The sequence below is a fragment of the Impatiens glandulifera genome, chromosome 2 (assembly GCF_907164915.1).
Source record: "Impatiens glandulifera chromosome 2, dImpGla2.1, whole genome shotgun sequence".
NCBI lineage: Eukaryota > Viridiplantae > Streptophyta > Magnoliopsida > Ericales > Balsaminaceae > Impatiens > Impatiens glandulifera.
The window spans coordinates 4924794-4941328 of NC_061863.1; the positions used below are offsets into that span (position 1 = coordinate 4924794).

At 28.3% G+C, this 16535-nt stretch overlaps 1 protein-coding gene across 1 annotated transcript; it reads left to right on the forward strand.

The window, feature by feature from the left end:
* The first annotated feature begins 470 nt into the window (after positions 1–470).
* On the forward strand, positions 471–13769 carry LOC124924199 (cytochrome P450 81Q32-like). The gene is made up of 4 exons (XM_047464267.1): positions 471–591; positions 869–1291; positions 10804–11738; positions 13117–13769. The coding sequence occupies exons 1-4, from the start codon at positions 471–473 to the stop codon at positions 13735–13737; spliced, it is 2100 nt and encodes a 699-aa protein (XP_047320223.1). The 3' UTR covers positions 13738–13769.
* Positions 13770–16535: the final 2766 nt, after the last annotated feature.

The following is a 16535-nucleotide window of genomic DNA, read 5'->3' on the forward strand; positions in this document are numbered from 1 at the left end:
TTCGTTTCAAATTTCCAACAAGTGGTATTAGAGTTGTTAGGTTTATTTTTTGAAGAGTGCTTTTGTAGGTTGAGATGGAAAGCTATAACACAATGATAAGACTGACAAATAATAACTGGCAGATTTGGAAATAAAAAATGGAGGATATCTTTTAATGTAAAGACATGTATGAGCCGGTTAAAGAAGATAGTGCAAAGCCAAAAAATATGTCTTACGGTGATTGAACAAAATTAAATCGAAAAGCAGTCGACACAATCAGACCGTAGCTTGATGATAGTGTGTACCACCATGTAGCAAGTGAGAAGAGTGCACATGAGTTGTGGAAAAAGCTAGAGTCATTGTATGAGCAGAAAACAACAGGTAACAAAGCGTTTCAGATTCGAAAGTTAGTAAATCTGAAATTCAGAGAAGGTACATGTGTTGTTGAGCATTTAAATGAGTTCCAGAGCTTGATTAATCAATTGTCAGTGATGGAGATGACCTTAGAAGATGAGCTACAAGCCTTATTGCTCTTGGGATCATTGCCCGACAATTGGGAGACCTTGGTTGTGACAGTCAGTAATGCAGCTCCGAATGATGTTCTTACTATGAGTATAGTTACTAACAGCTTGTTTAATATGGAGACAAGAAGGAAGTCAACTAATACAAATAGTGCACAGATCTAGAGGCATATCAAAATCTAAGGGAAGACAATGTTATCACTATGGTAAAGAAGGTCATATGAAGAAAAATTGTAGAACTTGGAAAAGACTACAGAATGAAGAAAAAAATCAGAAGAAAGATGATGTGAACAGAAATACAACAGCCATATGAACTGTAGATGATGTAGCGATTTTTTATTGTGAAAAAGAAAAATATCTACATGTAGAAGGTCACCAAGGAGTTAAATGGATAGTTGATACTAGTGTTTGTTATCATGCTACACCGAATAGAGAGTTCTTGACGACTTACAAGGCTGAAGATCTTGGTATAGTGAAGATGGGTAATACTAGTCACTCGAGCATTTTAGTTATTGGAGATATTTGTTTACAGATAGAGCTGAGACATCAGTTAACACTTAAAGATGTGCAACATATTTCTGATTTGCGTCTAAACTTGATATCAAGTGATGCATTGGACAAAGATGGATTCAAACATTACATTGGTAGTGGAGAATGGAAGCTCAACAAGGGATCAATGATTGTAGCAAAAGGGAAATCGTGGCACTCTTTATACCGAACCCATGTGAAGATACTCAAGAATGGGTTGAATGCAATACAAGCTGAAAGCTCTTTAAATCTGTGGCATCAACGTCTCGGCCACATGAGTGAGAAATGGCTGCGAATTCTGGTGAGGAAGCTTCACATTCTTTCAACTAAAGACTAAGTTATGGATCTATGCGATTACTCCCCATTTGGTAAGCAACACATAGTCTATTTTAGTCAAACATTAGAAATGAAACATAATGTGCTGGACTTGGTTTATACTGATTTGTGTGGTCCTTTTGAGGAGGAGTCATTATGTGACAATCGATATTTTCTAACATTTATTGATGATACATCTAGAAAGGTGTGAGTTTATTTTATGAGAACAAAAGACCAAGTATTTAATTACTTTCAAGAGTTCTATGTCATGGTAAAAAGAGAGACAAACAATAAGTTAAAATGTTTTTGTTCTGATAACGAGGGAGTGTATACCTCCAAGGAGTTTAAAGCATATTGTGTAAAATATGGAATTCGACATGAGAAAACATTTCCTAGAACTCCACAACACAATGGCGTGACTGAGAAAATGAATAGCACCATTGTAGAAAAGGTGAGATGCATGTTGAAGATGACAAAGTTGCCAAAATAGTTTTGGGAAGAAGTAGTTCGCACAACTTGCTATCTCATAGACATATCACCCTTTGTTCCTTTGAAGTTTGAAATACCAGAAAGAGTATGGTCTAAGAAGAATATTTCATACTCGCATTTAAGGGTGTTTGGATGCAAAGCATATGTGCAAATTTCTAAGGAATAAAGTGTTAGAAATCTTGTCTTGAAAAATAACAGAAATATATATATAAACGACGTTACAAACAAATTAAATAAATACAATGTTACAAAGAACGAAATCACCAGATAAAATATTGATTCGAGGCATGTGTTAGACACATTTCCCTTAAAACAGTTCCACCGTCTCCCCGTGTGCTAGAGCTTGTCACAGATGGCTGTCTCCCAGGGTACAACGAATCTAGTAGTGATTCAGCACCGGAATCACTACACAACGAGCTTGACAAAGTACCTGAACTATCACCGGGTTTCAACGGAAAATATCGAGCGAAGAAGAAGGCTTTTTGGAATTCTAGAGTGAGAAAGATGAAGGATGAAATATCTGTAAAATGAATAATGAATGGGTATATATTGCTGAGAATTAAACTTGTAAATAAAACCATCCAAACGTTTATTAGCAATAAATATTGCTCATTCATTTGTTAATTAATCCATAACTAATTAACATCAGCCTATACGTTGATTTGCAGAAATGCAATGTTAGACATTCAATGCTAATGCTAGCTAATTGAAGAGTCCATACGTTAGCCAATAGGCCAATTAAAGCTAAATGTTTATCCTAACATTATGCTTTAATTTTCTAATTAGGCATTAAATATTAATTAAACAATTAATATTTAATTATAATTTGGATTAAATTCACCGTTAATTCACGTTTGATTTTGTGTGAATTTTATTTGATTTTATTTATTTACAATCTTATTTCCATTCATTAATGGAATTAGCTTAATTTCAACAATCCCCCACATTAATGGAAATTGAAAGATTAACCCGGTGAAAAGTTCAATAGTTGAATTCTACATAGGATAAGTAGGTGTAACCCTTTGAACCTTCCCTTGTGAAAGCATATAACTTTACTAGCTGATTAGTAGACTCGATGTCCTCGAACTATTCTGCCTTTTGTGTAAACGATTACACACTTTCACATGGAATTCTCCCTAATACATGTCAAGCTCTCATGGTTGTGTCCATTTTGGCCATGGAACACGCGCCTGGTTCTGTGAGAGGGTCTAGAATTGAGCCGTGCAATTCTTTCGAAGCGGCCCCACTTCTCCCTCACATAGGTGATCTCTTTGCTCACAAAGAATCATTAAAAGCGATATACTTATCCTCGTCAAAATATTATTGTTTCGTTATAGGATTAATCCTCAACAATAACTTTCCAAGTCAGTACAATTAGGTTGTCCCATTGAACCTAGTTCTTGGGATCTCCAGTCTGCATAGGTTGAGTTTTCCTTCATACCAACTTATAGTAGGCTAATGTCTCAAAAGACTTCAAATTATCTCTCTATTCAATAATCTGATTAGTGGATCCACAATGTTATCTTTGACTTACATAGTCAAATTTGATAACTCCATTAGAGAGTATAGTCTAATGACATTATGTCTAAGACGTGTATGTCTAGACTTGTCACTGACTCTAAGCTTGTCCAATTTCTAATTACTATCACAATAATTAGAAATTTATGTTGGTACATTCTTAGTTAACCTTGGAACATCTTCTAATAAGAAGCATAGTCATTCGTACATGCTTATCATATAATTTTTTTATGAAAATATTGTTTACTTGGCTAACTAGTAGACAAAATGTCTTTGAACTATTCTGCCTTCGTGTAAACGATTATATATCTTACATAAAAATATTTTATTTTTCGACTTAAGTCAAAAATATAGATTATAACGTTTAATCTATCCATCTTAAGTTTCATAGAAGATTTCCATACGTAGATTGCACTTCTAAGTGTAAACATATTCACTTTTAGACGTAAACTCTTTCATTTAATAATATCAACATATCATTTGATAACAACATGATATTTCGTTTAGTGCAATTCATATCCTAAATGGATTTTATCATTTTTATCGTAATTTTCAATGATAAAATATCGTACAAAAGACACGTAATGAAATAATTTTCATTGTCTTCATGATATATATAATTGTCACATCCACTTTTTAATAAAAGTATGATCAAATTTTCATATCATTATTATAAAATTTATTATAAGTCATATCAAGACTTTATAAACTTTCATTTTCATTTATTTCATAAAATCTTTTTGAAGACATTGAATGTTCAAAAATTTTATGAAAGTAATGTCAAAATATGACACGTTTCTTGATTTCAAAATCCTCAAATTTTAAATATCGATTTGAGCACCAACTCAGCAAATATATACAAGACATTTTCTTGTTATTTTCTTTCTTTTTGTAAAGTTGCGCAACTTTATCTTTTATAGAGAACATATTTCTCTAACAATGAATTATCTTTTTATTTATCATAATATACACAATTATTTTTGTATTATAATCAATAAAAATATTTGCCCCCACATTCGTGTTGGTATCCTTTTTTAAATCACACACATTTGTATGATTTAAATCAATGATTTTCTAATCAAGAAATTGTCACACAATTCTTTTACAAATTTCTTTTGTTATACTTATCATACATTGAATAAGATAACTATATTATAAATATTTAATTGAATAAATCAGAATTTCTATACAAGAGATTAGACATTCTTCACATAATCTCTACATAAGAAATTAAAAATATTTAATCAATTAAAATATTTATTTAAACACTTAATTTCTATAAAAGAAATTAGAATATTTAATCAAATAAATATTCACCATATCACATGATTTCTACAAAAGAAATCATAAATTCATAATGTTTCAAGCACCTTTGACCGAAGTCGTTTAAACATTTATTTCCGGTTGCACGTTTGCATTCCGTAATATCGGCACGTTTACCACATTATTCTCAAATCAAAGAAGACTTTGCTTGTAGTTATTTGATTTCAAAATTGTCAAATTAAGTAAGTCTTAATGATGCAATTGGACAGTGTATATCAAGTATCTTATATTAAACCAAAATTAATATATCTATATATATGATATTATATATTATTGCTTCTTTTATTTTAGTCACCACGATGACAAAACAACTATAATATATATAGTCAATAACATAGAAACGTAATCAGATAAATAATATGTCATATATATTATTAAACAAATATATATACAACTCCATTTATCATTAAAAATATCGTTTAAAAAATATATGATAATTAATTAGAATATTGATCATTTATTTTTAATCAAATATAAAACTAACTAATTATATAAATAAATATTCATGTCATCAATTATTCGTTTCTTAATTAATTAGATGACCTTTAACATTCCATAACAAATCTTTGTCAATCAAAAAACACATGATTTGTGACAAATTTCAAAATTATCTATTAAAATAAAAATAGATAGAAAATAAATCTTAATTTATATATATATATAAATTTCTAGATAATCATACTTATTATGAATAACATGAACCATCATAATATTAGCTAATATGTATGATTTATATTAATAATCAATTAGCACATAATCAAATTAAATATAACTACAAATATATTTCATATATTAATTGAAGCACTTACATTGCCTTGTAATCGACGTGAAACGACTATGCATGCTCAAAATAAATCTGAGTAGATTATTCTCACCGAGACTAATTTCCATAGTCGTGTCTCTTTAAATGCATGATTAGAATAAGTTTTAAAACAAACAACTTATTTAATCTCAAGAAATTAAAATGTCTCAAAATATTAATGACAACATTATTTTGACAAATTAAATTTCTACATAAGAAATCGTTAGGATACCCAATTCATTTCATAATTTCTATATAAGAAATTATAATGATTTCAACATTCATATTATATATTTATATATATATATATATTATAAAAATCATCATCAACCTATTAATCTCATAATTTTTACACAAGAAAATTATAATGATTTTCACATCAAGACTCAAGTCTGAATTTTATAAAGAAATCATTAACTACACCATTCATCTCCAACATCAATGGATAGAGTCATTTTAAGGAGTCTGATTTCTACCAAGAGATCATTGACTATCTATTCATCTCATAATTTCTACAAGAAATTGGAATGGTTTCAACATCAATACCTTTAACAAGTCTGATTTCTACAAATAGATCATTGACTATTCCATTCATCTCATAATTTCTACACAAGAAATTTGAATGGTTTCAATATCAATGACGATGACTACCCCCATTCAACTCATAATTTGTACACAAGAAATTGGAATGGTTTTTAACATTAACGACCACTGTCATTTTAACAAATCTGATTTCTACAAAAGAAATCATCTCATCAGCTGGATTCGAACACAAGACCTTTTCTTCACGCACCATTGCGTCTGAACATTAAATCACTGCGCCAATGCACATTTTCATTGTTGTACCGCTTTTTTGACCTTTTGTCTTCTTTATAGAGACAACTTATACTTCATATTTGACTAGACTCTGTCAACCAATGAATATATACACATTTAAAACCATAACTTATTACCATAATAAAATGTAATATATAAAACAATGTATAAATAAAGATATCATCTCTCTTTATTTATTAAATCATCCTACCATATTCTTATTAATTATATTGTTTAATTAAAAAGAAGGTATATATTATAATTAATTATTTTAAAACTGAAACCATATGTTTCAATTATAATTAATTTTAACACCATAAATTTTATAAAAATTGAAAGCTAACATATTAGTTACTTTCTTATTTTCATTCATTATTATTAATAATTTTAATAACCAAACAAATCTTTAAATAAGACTAGAACAAATTAAATTATTGTGTTCTAATTTATTTTCTATATAACATTTGTATAATGAATATACAAATGAATGTTTCTTGAGAAAATTTTCATATCAAAATATATTAGCTTATAAAACTAAGTTTTAACAGCATAAGAACATATGTGTTAATAATCAAACATATTTATATGCAATAAAGACTTATCTTTATTTGTTGATTCCTTAAGATGAATCTTTTCCATTTTTTCGAAATGAACATCATCTCTTCCACAACACCGCGACTCGTATTTCTGAAACATCAAAGACAAAAAATATATTCGATGGTGCAAGCTCTTAAATAGCTTAGCACAAAGAACATGTTTTAAGATTGTTAGAAATCTTGTCTTGAAAAATAACAGAAATATATATATAAACGATGTTACAAACAAATTAAATAAATACAATGTTACAAAGAACGAAATCACCAGATAAAATGTTGATTCGAGGCATGTGTTAGACACATTTCCCTTAAAACAGTTCCACCGTCTCCCCGTGTGCTAGAGCTTGTCACAGATGGCTGTCTCACAGGGTACAACGAATCTAGTAGTGATTCAGCACCGGAATCACTACACAACGAGCTTGACAAAGTACCTGAACTATCACCGGGTTTCAAAGGAAAATATCGAGCGAAGAAGAAGGCTTTTTGGAATTCTAGAGTGAGAAAGATGAAGGATGAAATATCTGTAAAATGAATAATGAATGAGTAATATTGCTGAGAATTAAACTTGTAAATAAAACCATCCAAACGTTTATTAGCAATAAATATTGCTCATTCATTTGTTAATTAATCCATAACTAATTAACATCAGCCTATACGTTGATTTGCAGAAATGCAATGTTAGACATTCAATGCTAATGCTAGCTAATTGAAGAGTCCATACGTTAGCCAATATGCCAATTAAAGCTAAATGCTTATCCTAACATTATGTTTTAATTTTCTAATTAGGCATTAAATATTAATTAAACAATTAATATTTAATTAAATTTGAATTAAATTCACCGTTAATTCACGTTTGAATTTGTGTGAATTTTATTTGATTTTATTTATTTACAATCTTATTTCCATTCATTAATAGAATTAGCTTAATTTCAACATAAAGATCTAAGTTGGATGATAAAGCAATTCCATGTATTTTCCTTGGACATGGAAATGAGGAATTTGGGTACCCAGAAAAGAAGAGAATTATTAAATGCAGAGATGTTGTATATATCAATACTCTTTTAAGTCTTTTATACCAAAAAAATCACCATCTCTTCAAAATCATTACCGATAATTATTTTCTAAATAACCCGATTATTTGAATAACCGAAATCCAAACAAGACCATGATTAATTTTAAGAAGGAAATCAACATAAATTCATAAAAAAAAATATCAAATAATTCCTAAAATACCCCCACCAAAATAACAACGTAAACATAATAACTTTAGAATAACTAGCATTTAGCCCGTGCATTTGCACGAATAATAATATAAAAACAGTGAAAAAAAATTACGGATAACATTTTTTATTTTATTTTTAACCGTTTTAAGTTTATGGGTGAGTCAACCCACAATCCGACCCAATTATCCATTTACTCAACATCATTATATATTAGTTAGTTAAAAAGTTGAACTTATATTAATATTAAAATGTCCCGCGTTTATCAAATTTGGTGTTGAATTTAAAATATAAAGTCTTTATAGCTTTGTTGGTTAAAAAGTTGTACTTGTTTTGTTAGGTTGCAAGTTCGAAACATACCTCTAGCATTTTTAATTTTATTTTTAACCTTTTTAAATTTAAAAACGGGTCAACCCACAATCCGACCCAAGTATCCAAATTAACCACAGCTCTCGACCCGGCAATCCGGACACTTTAAAAATTAAGCATCATTATATATATATATAGATTAGTTAGTTAAAAAGTTGAACTTATATTAATATTAAAAGTCCCGCGTTTATCAAATTTGGTGTTGAATTTAAAATATAAAGTCTTTGTAGCATAGTTGGTTAAAGAGTTGTACTTGTTTTGTTAGGTTGCAAGTTCGAAACATACCTCTAGCATTTTTAATTTTATTTTTAACCGTTTTAAATTTAAAAACGGGTCAACCCACAATCCGACCCAAGTATCCAAATTAACCACAGCTCTCGACCCGGCAATCCGGACACTTTAAAAATTAAGCATCATTATATATATATAGATCAGGGACTGATCTATTTAGGACTCGAGTGGTTTGAAAGCTCACCCAAAAAAAAAAATATAATTATTTTTTAGGGTAAAAATAAGACATTATCTTATAATTTCTTTAAAAAATTCAATATAATTCAATTATTTATTTGTCTAATTATTAAAAAAATGGTAAAACTTATTTTTATCTAAATTTTTTTAATTATTTTTATAGGTTCACCCAATTTTTTTTAAGCCAACTTCAACCCTGAATTTTAGATTCGTCCATTAAGAATAATAATTTTAATATTATAATTTTAAATAGATTTAAATAATTTTTCTTTTATGATTAACAACATATTTTTTCACAAAAGGTATATAAATATATATATATTTTTTTATTAATTTCCTTTTTTTTCTCGATGGTGACAACATCATACAAGTTAAAGAATGAATCCAATTTGTCTACGTCCTCCAAGACTTTAGATTTGATTAGCTAATAGTGTTGATAATATCGACCTCTTCTAAGAGTTTTTTGATTTTGTTTTCTTTATAGTTTTTTTTATGAATATTTTTGAAAAAATATTGTTTAAAGAGAGAAATGTCAAATGTCAAATCGTGACTCCTTGTTGATAGCCAATTTAAACTTTTGGATAACTTTTTTCAAATTTAAAAGACTCCAAATTTAATCTTAATAGTAGATAATTAGTAATATTTTATTTATTTATAATTGACAACATAAATAGTTATTTGCGTTAAAAATAACCAATCTCATTTTTATATAATTTTAACGATAAAAAACTCTAAATTTTAAAATTTAAAAAAAATATATTTTAGAAGTGGAAATGAAAGAGTGAATGACGTGATTATTTACAAATTCTTTTTCTTCTAACTCCTCATCCTTTTCGTAACGAGGGTTCGATTCCGAATAGAGAGTCTGAAAAACAATACCACATCCAAGGAAGACACATCAATTATTCAATCCTAAGACCATCTCCAACTGTGCCCTTTTTTCCTCCAACCGTACTGAAAAAAGAAACTCAAAATGAGTGTTTTTACTCTCTTCCCTCCAACCAAACATATATATATATATATATATATATATATATATATATATATATATATATATATATATATATATATATATATATGCTATATATATATGCTATATGCGTTTGGACCGTACATACTGCATTTTGGGCATTTTTAAAAAATGGCCCTTAGGTTATATATATATATATTTTATATTTTTTAATTTTTTTACATTTAAATTAATCCTTTAACTTATATTTTTTTTAAGATAAAAAGTTAAATTGTTTTCTAAATATATAATTAAACTGTTAAATTTATTATATTTGAAATTTAATCTAATTTATTTTATATTTTATAATTTATTTTATATTTTTAACTTATATTTTATAATTTTAATTTTATAAATTATCTTATAATATATTAACAAGGTTTAAGTTAATTTTATTAAATGAAAGAGAAAAGATTGGGGTTAAATATGTAAAGTTAATAAATATATAGATAATATTAATAAAGTTAAAAAGTTAGTGTAAGAAAAAATATTTTAAAATATTATTTTGTGTTTGAGAATGAATTTTTGAAATGAATTATTTTTTGATGAGATGTTTACTGCATTTTGGGTTTGAGAATGAGTGTATGGGTTTTGGAGATGGTCTAATACGGAAAGGAAAGGCAATGACAATAAACAATAAACTCTTCATTCACTTTTCCATCCTCCAAATTTTTCATCCCCAAACACTCCTGTGTAAAATTTAATATTTTTATAATTATTATAATAAAAGAAAATCACTATCAAATTATGTCAAAGATAAGACAATCCAAATAAATATTAATTTATAATTCAATCCTTATTATTTTTATCATCTTCTTCTTCTTTAAGTAGTAGTGCAAAACTTTGTAATTATCTCTCTCTTTCATCTTCATCTTCATCTCCATAACCATCACTATTGTTGCTATGTCTCCTCTCTACCTTGCCGCCATAGCTCTAACCATCTACATCTTCACAAATCAAATCCTCCACAAAATCAAAAACCTACCACCAACTCCATTCCCAACTCTCCCAATCATCGGCCATCTCCACCTCCTATCAAAACCCCTTCACAAAACCCTAGCCAAAATCTCCTCCATTCACGGCCCAATCACCTACCTCCGTTTCGGATCCCGTCCAGTCCTCCTAATCTCCTCTCCCTCCGCCGCAAAACACTGTTTCACCACAAACGACGTCGCATTCGCCAACCGCCCCAAACTAATGGCCGGTAAAATCCTAGGATACAATTACACAAGCCTAGCATGGGCTCCTTATAATGAAAACTGGAGAAATCTCCGGCGAATCGCTACGATCGAGATCTTATCATCTCACCGTCTTCAATTACTATCAAGCGTAAGGATCGATGAGGTTAGACGGTTAATCTGTAGGTTAGATCGTGGATCTAGAATTGATGAAACGGTTAATATGAAGAAGTGTTTGTTTGATTTGATGTTGAATGTTATGACGAGGATGATCGCTGGGAAGAGGTATTGCGGAGAGGAGACGGTGGAGGCGGAGAGGTTTAGGGAGATGGTGGAGGAGACGTTTAGGGTTAGTGGGGCGTCGAATTTGTTGGATTTTTTGCCGGGTTTGAGATGGATTGGTGTTAGAGGGATGGAGAAGAAGTTTATTGAGTTGCAGGAGAGGAAGGAGAAATGGTTGAAGGAGATGATTGAAGAACAGAAAAGATCGGTCGGAGATATCATCGGCGGCGGAAGGAAGAAGAAGACGATGATTGAATTGTTGCTTTCGTTGAAGGAAACTGAGCCTGAGTATTATACTGATCAGAAGATTGGCGCCATCATTTGGGTGAGTAACATTTTTAATATAAACAGGGGAAGGAAAATTTGACGAAATGACCTAAAAAGTCTTTTAAACATGCAAATCATCCCTTCAAAATATTTTGATAAAATTACTTCCGTTCGTATTGTGAAAGAAAAGTATGTGAAAGTGTCCCTTCGCGTTACGCGCCGGGTAATTTCACAAGTTTCCTTTCGCGTGACATTTCTTCCATTCGCGTTACGCAATAGAGTAATTTCGTCCAAACAAATTTAAGTGGTCACCCGCCCAATTTAATTTAACCACCGCAATTAAGTTCTTCTTTAGGGTCATTTCGTCAAATTGGTTCTAGTTAGGGTTGATAGTGATTTTTGACTATTCTTATGATAAAATTATACTAAATTGAGATTTTGTCTTTTTAACATTTTTAAAAGCGTTTAACTTATTATCTATCATTCATATCAATAATTTAATCATCAAATTTTTTAAGATTTTAATTATAGACTTTCAATAATAAAACACTAATTTTATTCAAATTCGCTAGTTAAATTAATAATATGATTTTTATTATTATTTATAAATACAATGTTGATAATAATAAGTAACGTCGTTCAAAAATAAAAAACACAAATTATAAGATTTGAATATAGAGTCTGTATCTTTGACAAAGAGAACTTATAAATATTTATTTTTTAGAAAAATATTATATATGTATATACAATATTACTATAAATAGAATTAAAAGTAAAATTGAAATTATTGTAATTTTTTAAAACATAATGAGGGTTTTGTAAACTTAAATTTTTCTATAGGTCAAAATGACAAAATTAAAATAAAAATAACTTGATTTAAAAGATTTTAAAAATATCCTTTCTTACATAAATATAAACAATTTATTTTTTTACAATTTTAAAAAGTAATTATAATTAAAATAATAACTGGAACAAAATATTAATTTTCAAATAATTTAAATAAATAGATTTTTTTATATATATATAATAATAAATTTTTAAAATTGATTTAATCCCTTAAAAATCATTAATTAGATTTTTTTAAATTTGAAATAAAGGTCTCATATTTAATGTATAATGTTGGACTTATTTACACAAGGTTGATGTTACATTTTCATTTATTTATGCTTATAGATTTCAATTATTGAATTTAGTTATATATATATATTATGTGGACCCTGATGGAAGCCCATTATCATAGTAATTTATGTGGACCCTGATGGAAGCCCATCATCATAGTAATTTATGTGGACCCTGATGGAAGCCCATCCTCATAGGAAGAATTATATGTTTAATCCGATAGAGATTGATTTTTTTTTTAAATTAAAAATCTTCATATTATTAATATTTATATGTAGTGGTGGTGAAGTTGACTTGATATTTGTGGTAAAAATTAGGTTTTATTAGCAGCTGGAACTGACACGTCAGCCGGAACAATGGAATGGGCCTTATCACTCCTCCTCAACAATCCAAAAGTCCTAAAGAAGGCCCGAGATGAGATAGATGAAAAAATCGGTTTTGATCGATTACTCGACGAATCGGACTTAGCCCAACTTCCTTACCTTAATTGTGTCATAACCGAAACCATGCGAATTTTCCCTGTCGGCCCACTTCTCATTCCCCACGAGTCCTCCGAGGATTGCTCTATAGGTGGATACAGAGTCCCATGTGGAACTATGTTACTCGTGAACTTAAGTGCCATACAAAATGATCCGGGACTTTGGGAGAACCCTAATGAGTTTAGGCCCGAGAGGTTTGAAGGGCTCGATGAGACTCGAGATGAGTTCAAGTTGTTCCCGTTCGGGATGGGACGAAGAAGGTGTCCCGGGGAGGGCTTGGCATTGCGAATGATTGGGTTGACAATTGGATCGTTGATTCAATGTTTTGATTGGGAAAGAGTGGGTAATGAGATGGTGGACTTGACCGAAGGGGGTGGGCTTACTATGCATAAGGCTAGTCCTCTTATGGTTAAGTGTAGTTCAAGACCCATAATTACAAGTCTTCTCTTAAATTCTTAAATTACTTTTAATTGTGAAAGCTTGTATTAATAGTATTTAGTGAAAGTTTTCTATTTTAACTAACAATTAATATATTTATACAAAATAAAAAATGTACTTAATGTACATAAGTCTATTTGAAAAATGTAATTTTGTCTTAGTTACATTTCATTGAAAAATTAAATTTTAAAGTGGTTTATTAGCTTGTTAAGAGGATTCTTTTAAATATGATAAATGTTTTTTTTTTAAATCTCATTCACTAAAGGTATTTCTTGATTATGATCTAAATTATATAAATTTAATATTATTTTGGTATATAATGTTTTTTAAATCATTATCTATTTATTTATTTGTTCTTTTCTAAACATAACACAAATATATATATATATCATATCAAACCATCCAATAACGGGTACTAATCACTATATTAACACAAATCCATATCACTCATGTGTGAAGTTTAATCGATATACCTACTTAATCCAAACAAAATATATTCGATTTGTCGATTTTAAAAACAAATTTAGGATCATGATTATGTATATTTGAAACATAATAATGTAAAATATATAGGATCTATTAAAATGACCGAACTATTTAATAAGCGCTCGTATTATATTAATTAATTTTATAATTTTTGATTTTTGTTTTACATGTATACAGACTTAATTTTATATTTTTGTTTAATAAATAAATTTATTCGTAATTGCTATTATATTAAATATTTTGTATTTTATTTGGTTTAATTAATTACTTAAAATTAGTTTTTTAAATATCTAATATGAATTATTTGATATATATAATTGGATATTTAAACCATTGTTAAACAGATTGGTTCCGTTAAATATATGGTCGAATGAAATGTTTTAGTTGAGTATAATAGACTTTTGTACTAAATTTAAAATTATTAAAAAATGGTCTAAGCACGATCTATGTCTTGCCCATATTAATAGGGTGATTCAATAATAATTAAGCTGAAAAAAATTATTTTATATTTTTAATTACAATAATGATAAATTAGTAAATAATTTGCAATACAATAAAATAATGTTTAGAACATCAAAATAACCAAATAAAATACATGTTAAACTTAACAAGTTAACAACAAATTATTTATAACTATTTAAAAAAAAATAGTTCAAAGATTAAAAAAAAGAACATAATAGATAGAAAAAATAATTACTAGTTATTAGAAGAACTTCTAGTGAACACTTCATTGTACGATCAAATCACAAACAAGATGTTGTGTTAGCGTATTTTAAGGAGTAAAATAAGACCTAAAAAAAACTCAACAAAAATAAGATCCTCTACATATTTTTTTTCATCCAATAGATATGGCCTCTCTAATTCATAGATATACAAACTTTTTCCAACTAGTATCAATCTGATATGAAAAATGTATAAATAGTTGTGACTAGAACAAACAAATGCAAGAGCATCCCCAATTATATGATGAACCAAATCATTTAAAAAATGCAGTGAATTAAAAACATTTTGTGAGATAAAGATTATTTAGTCATCATATCTTTTCTCAATCTTTTTTCAGGAGAAGAATGTATTTTATTTTGGTCTGCTGATAGTAAATGAGATGGTTGGTCAGTTCATAATGTACTCAAATGAATAAATAATTATTAATATTCTATAAAATTAACAATAATTTATTTATTTTAGTACCCTAAAAATTGATTAATCATCTTATTTTCCTTTAGGTTGCCGAAATAAAACACTTCTTTTCAGAAAAGAAGATTATTAGAATTTTACCTCATAAAACGTTGTTAATTCAATGCATTTCTTGAATAACATGTTTCTCATATTCGAGCGCATTTCTTGAATAACATGGTTCTCATCTCCGAGAAAGTCGTTTTTCCTCTTAGTTGGCCTAAAAGTATTTATAGCTGAAAGCATAAAATAACTTTCAAATGTTAACTTTAAAAGCCACGTCTTCCCATGTCCTCCTCAAAGAAAAATTTGTATGAATATGAATGAATTAGAGAAGTTATATCTATTGATTTATTTATTGAAAATTAAGAGGTTTACTCACCGTTTATTTAGGTTATTTAAGCCGAATCGATTTCTACCTATTTAAAAATGAAATAAAATCTAGACGCGTCTCCTCAAAATTGTTTTTATAAATTTATTTTTCTTTATTGCCAATTTTCATTTCAACGACTATATTGGTAAACAATATTGAGAAATATTTAATTATTTACTTATTTTTGTGCATTTAATTTAATATAATATGACAATATTACTTAAAAATGTTTTCGTTTAGAATCAATTCAGATTTCGAAATTTTGATTCTTAATTTTCAAAATGTTCAGATTGATGGGTTGAGAGTTGTGATTAATTTAGATATATATGAAACTAATAAATACATGGGTCGGATTTTGGGTTGACCCGTACATAAACTTAAAACGGTTAAAAATAAAATTAAAAATGCTATAGGTATGTTTCGAACTTGCAACATAACAAAACAAGTACAACTCCTTAACCAACTAAACAAATAAAACTTTATATTTTAAATTTAATACCAAATTTGATAATCGCAGGACATTCTTAATAATATAAGTTCAACTTTTTAACTAATATATATATATATATATAGTATATTTATATAATTATTGATGCTTAATTTTCAAAGTGTTCGGATTGCTGGGTCGAGTGGTTAATTTGGATATATATGTGAGAGTAAATGGATAATTGATTCGGATTATAGATTGACCCGCCCATAAACATAAAATGTTTAAAAATAAAAATAAAAATGTTATACGTATGTTTCGAACTTGCAACCTAACAAAAATAAGTATAACTTTTTAACC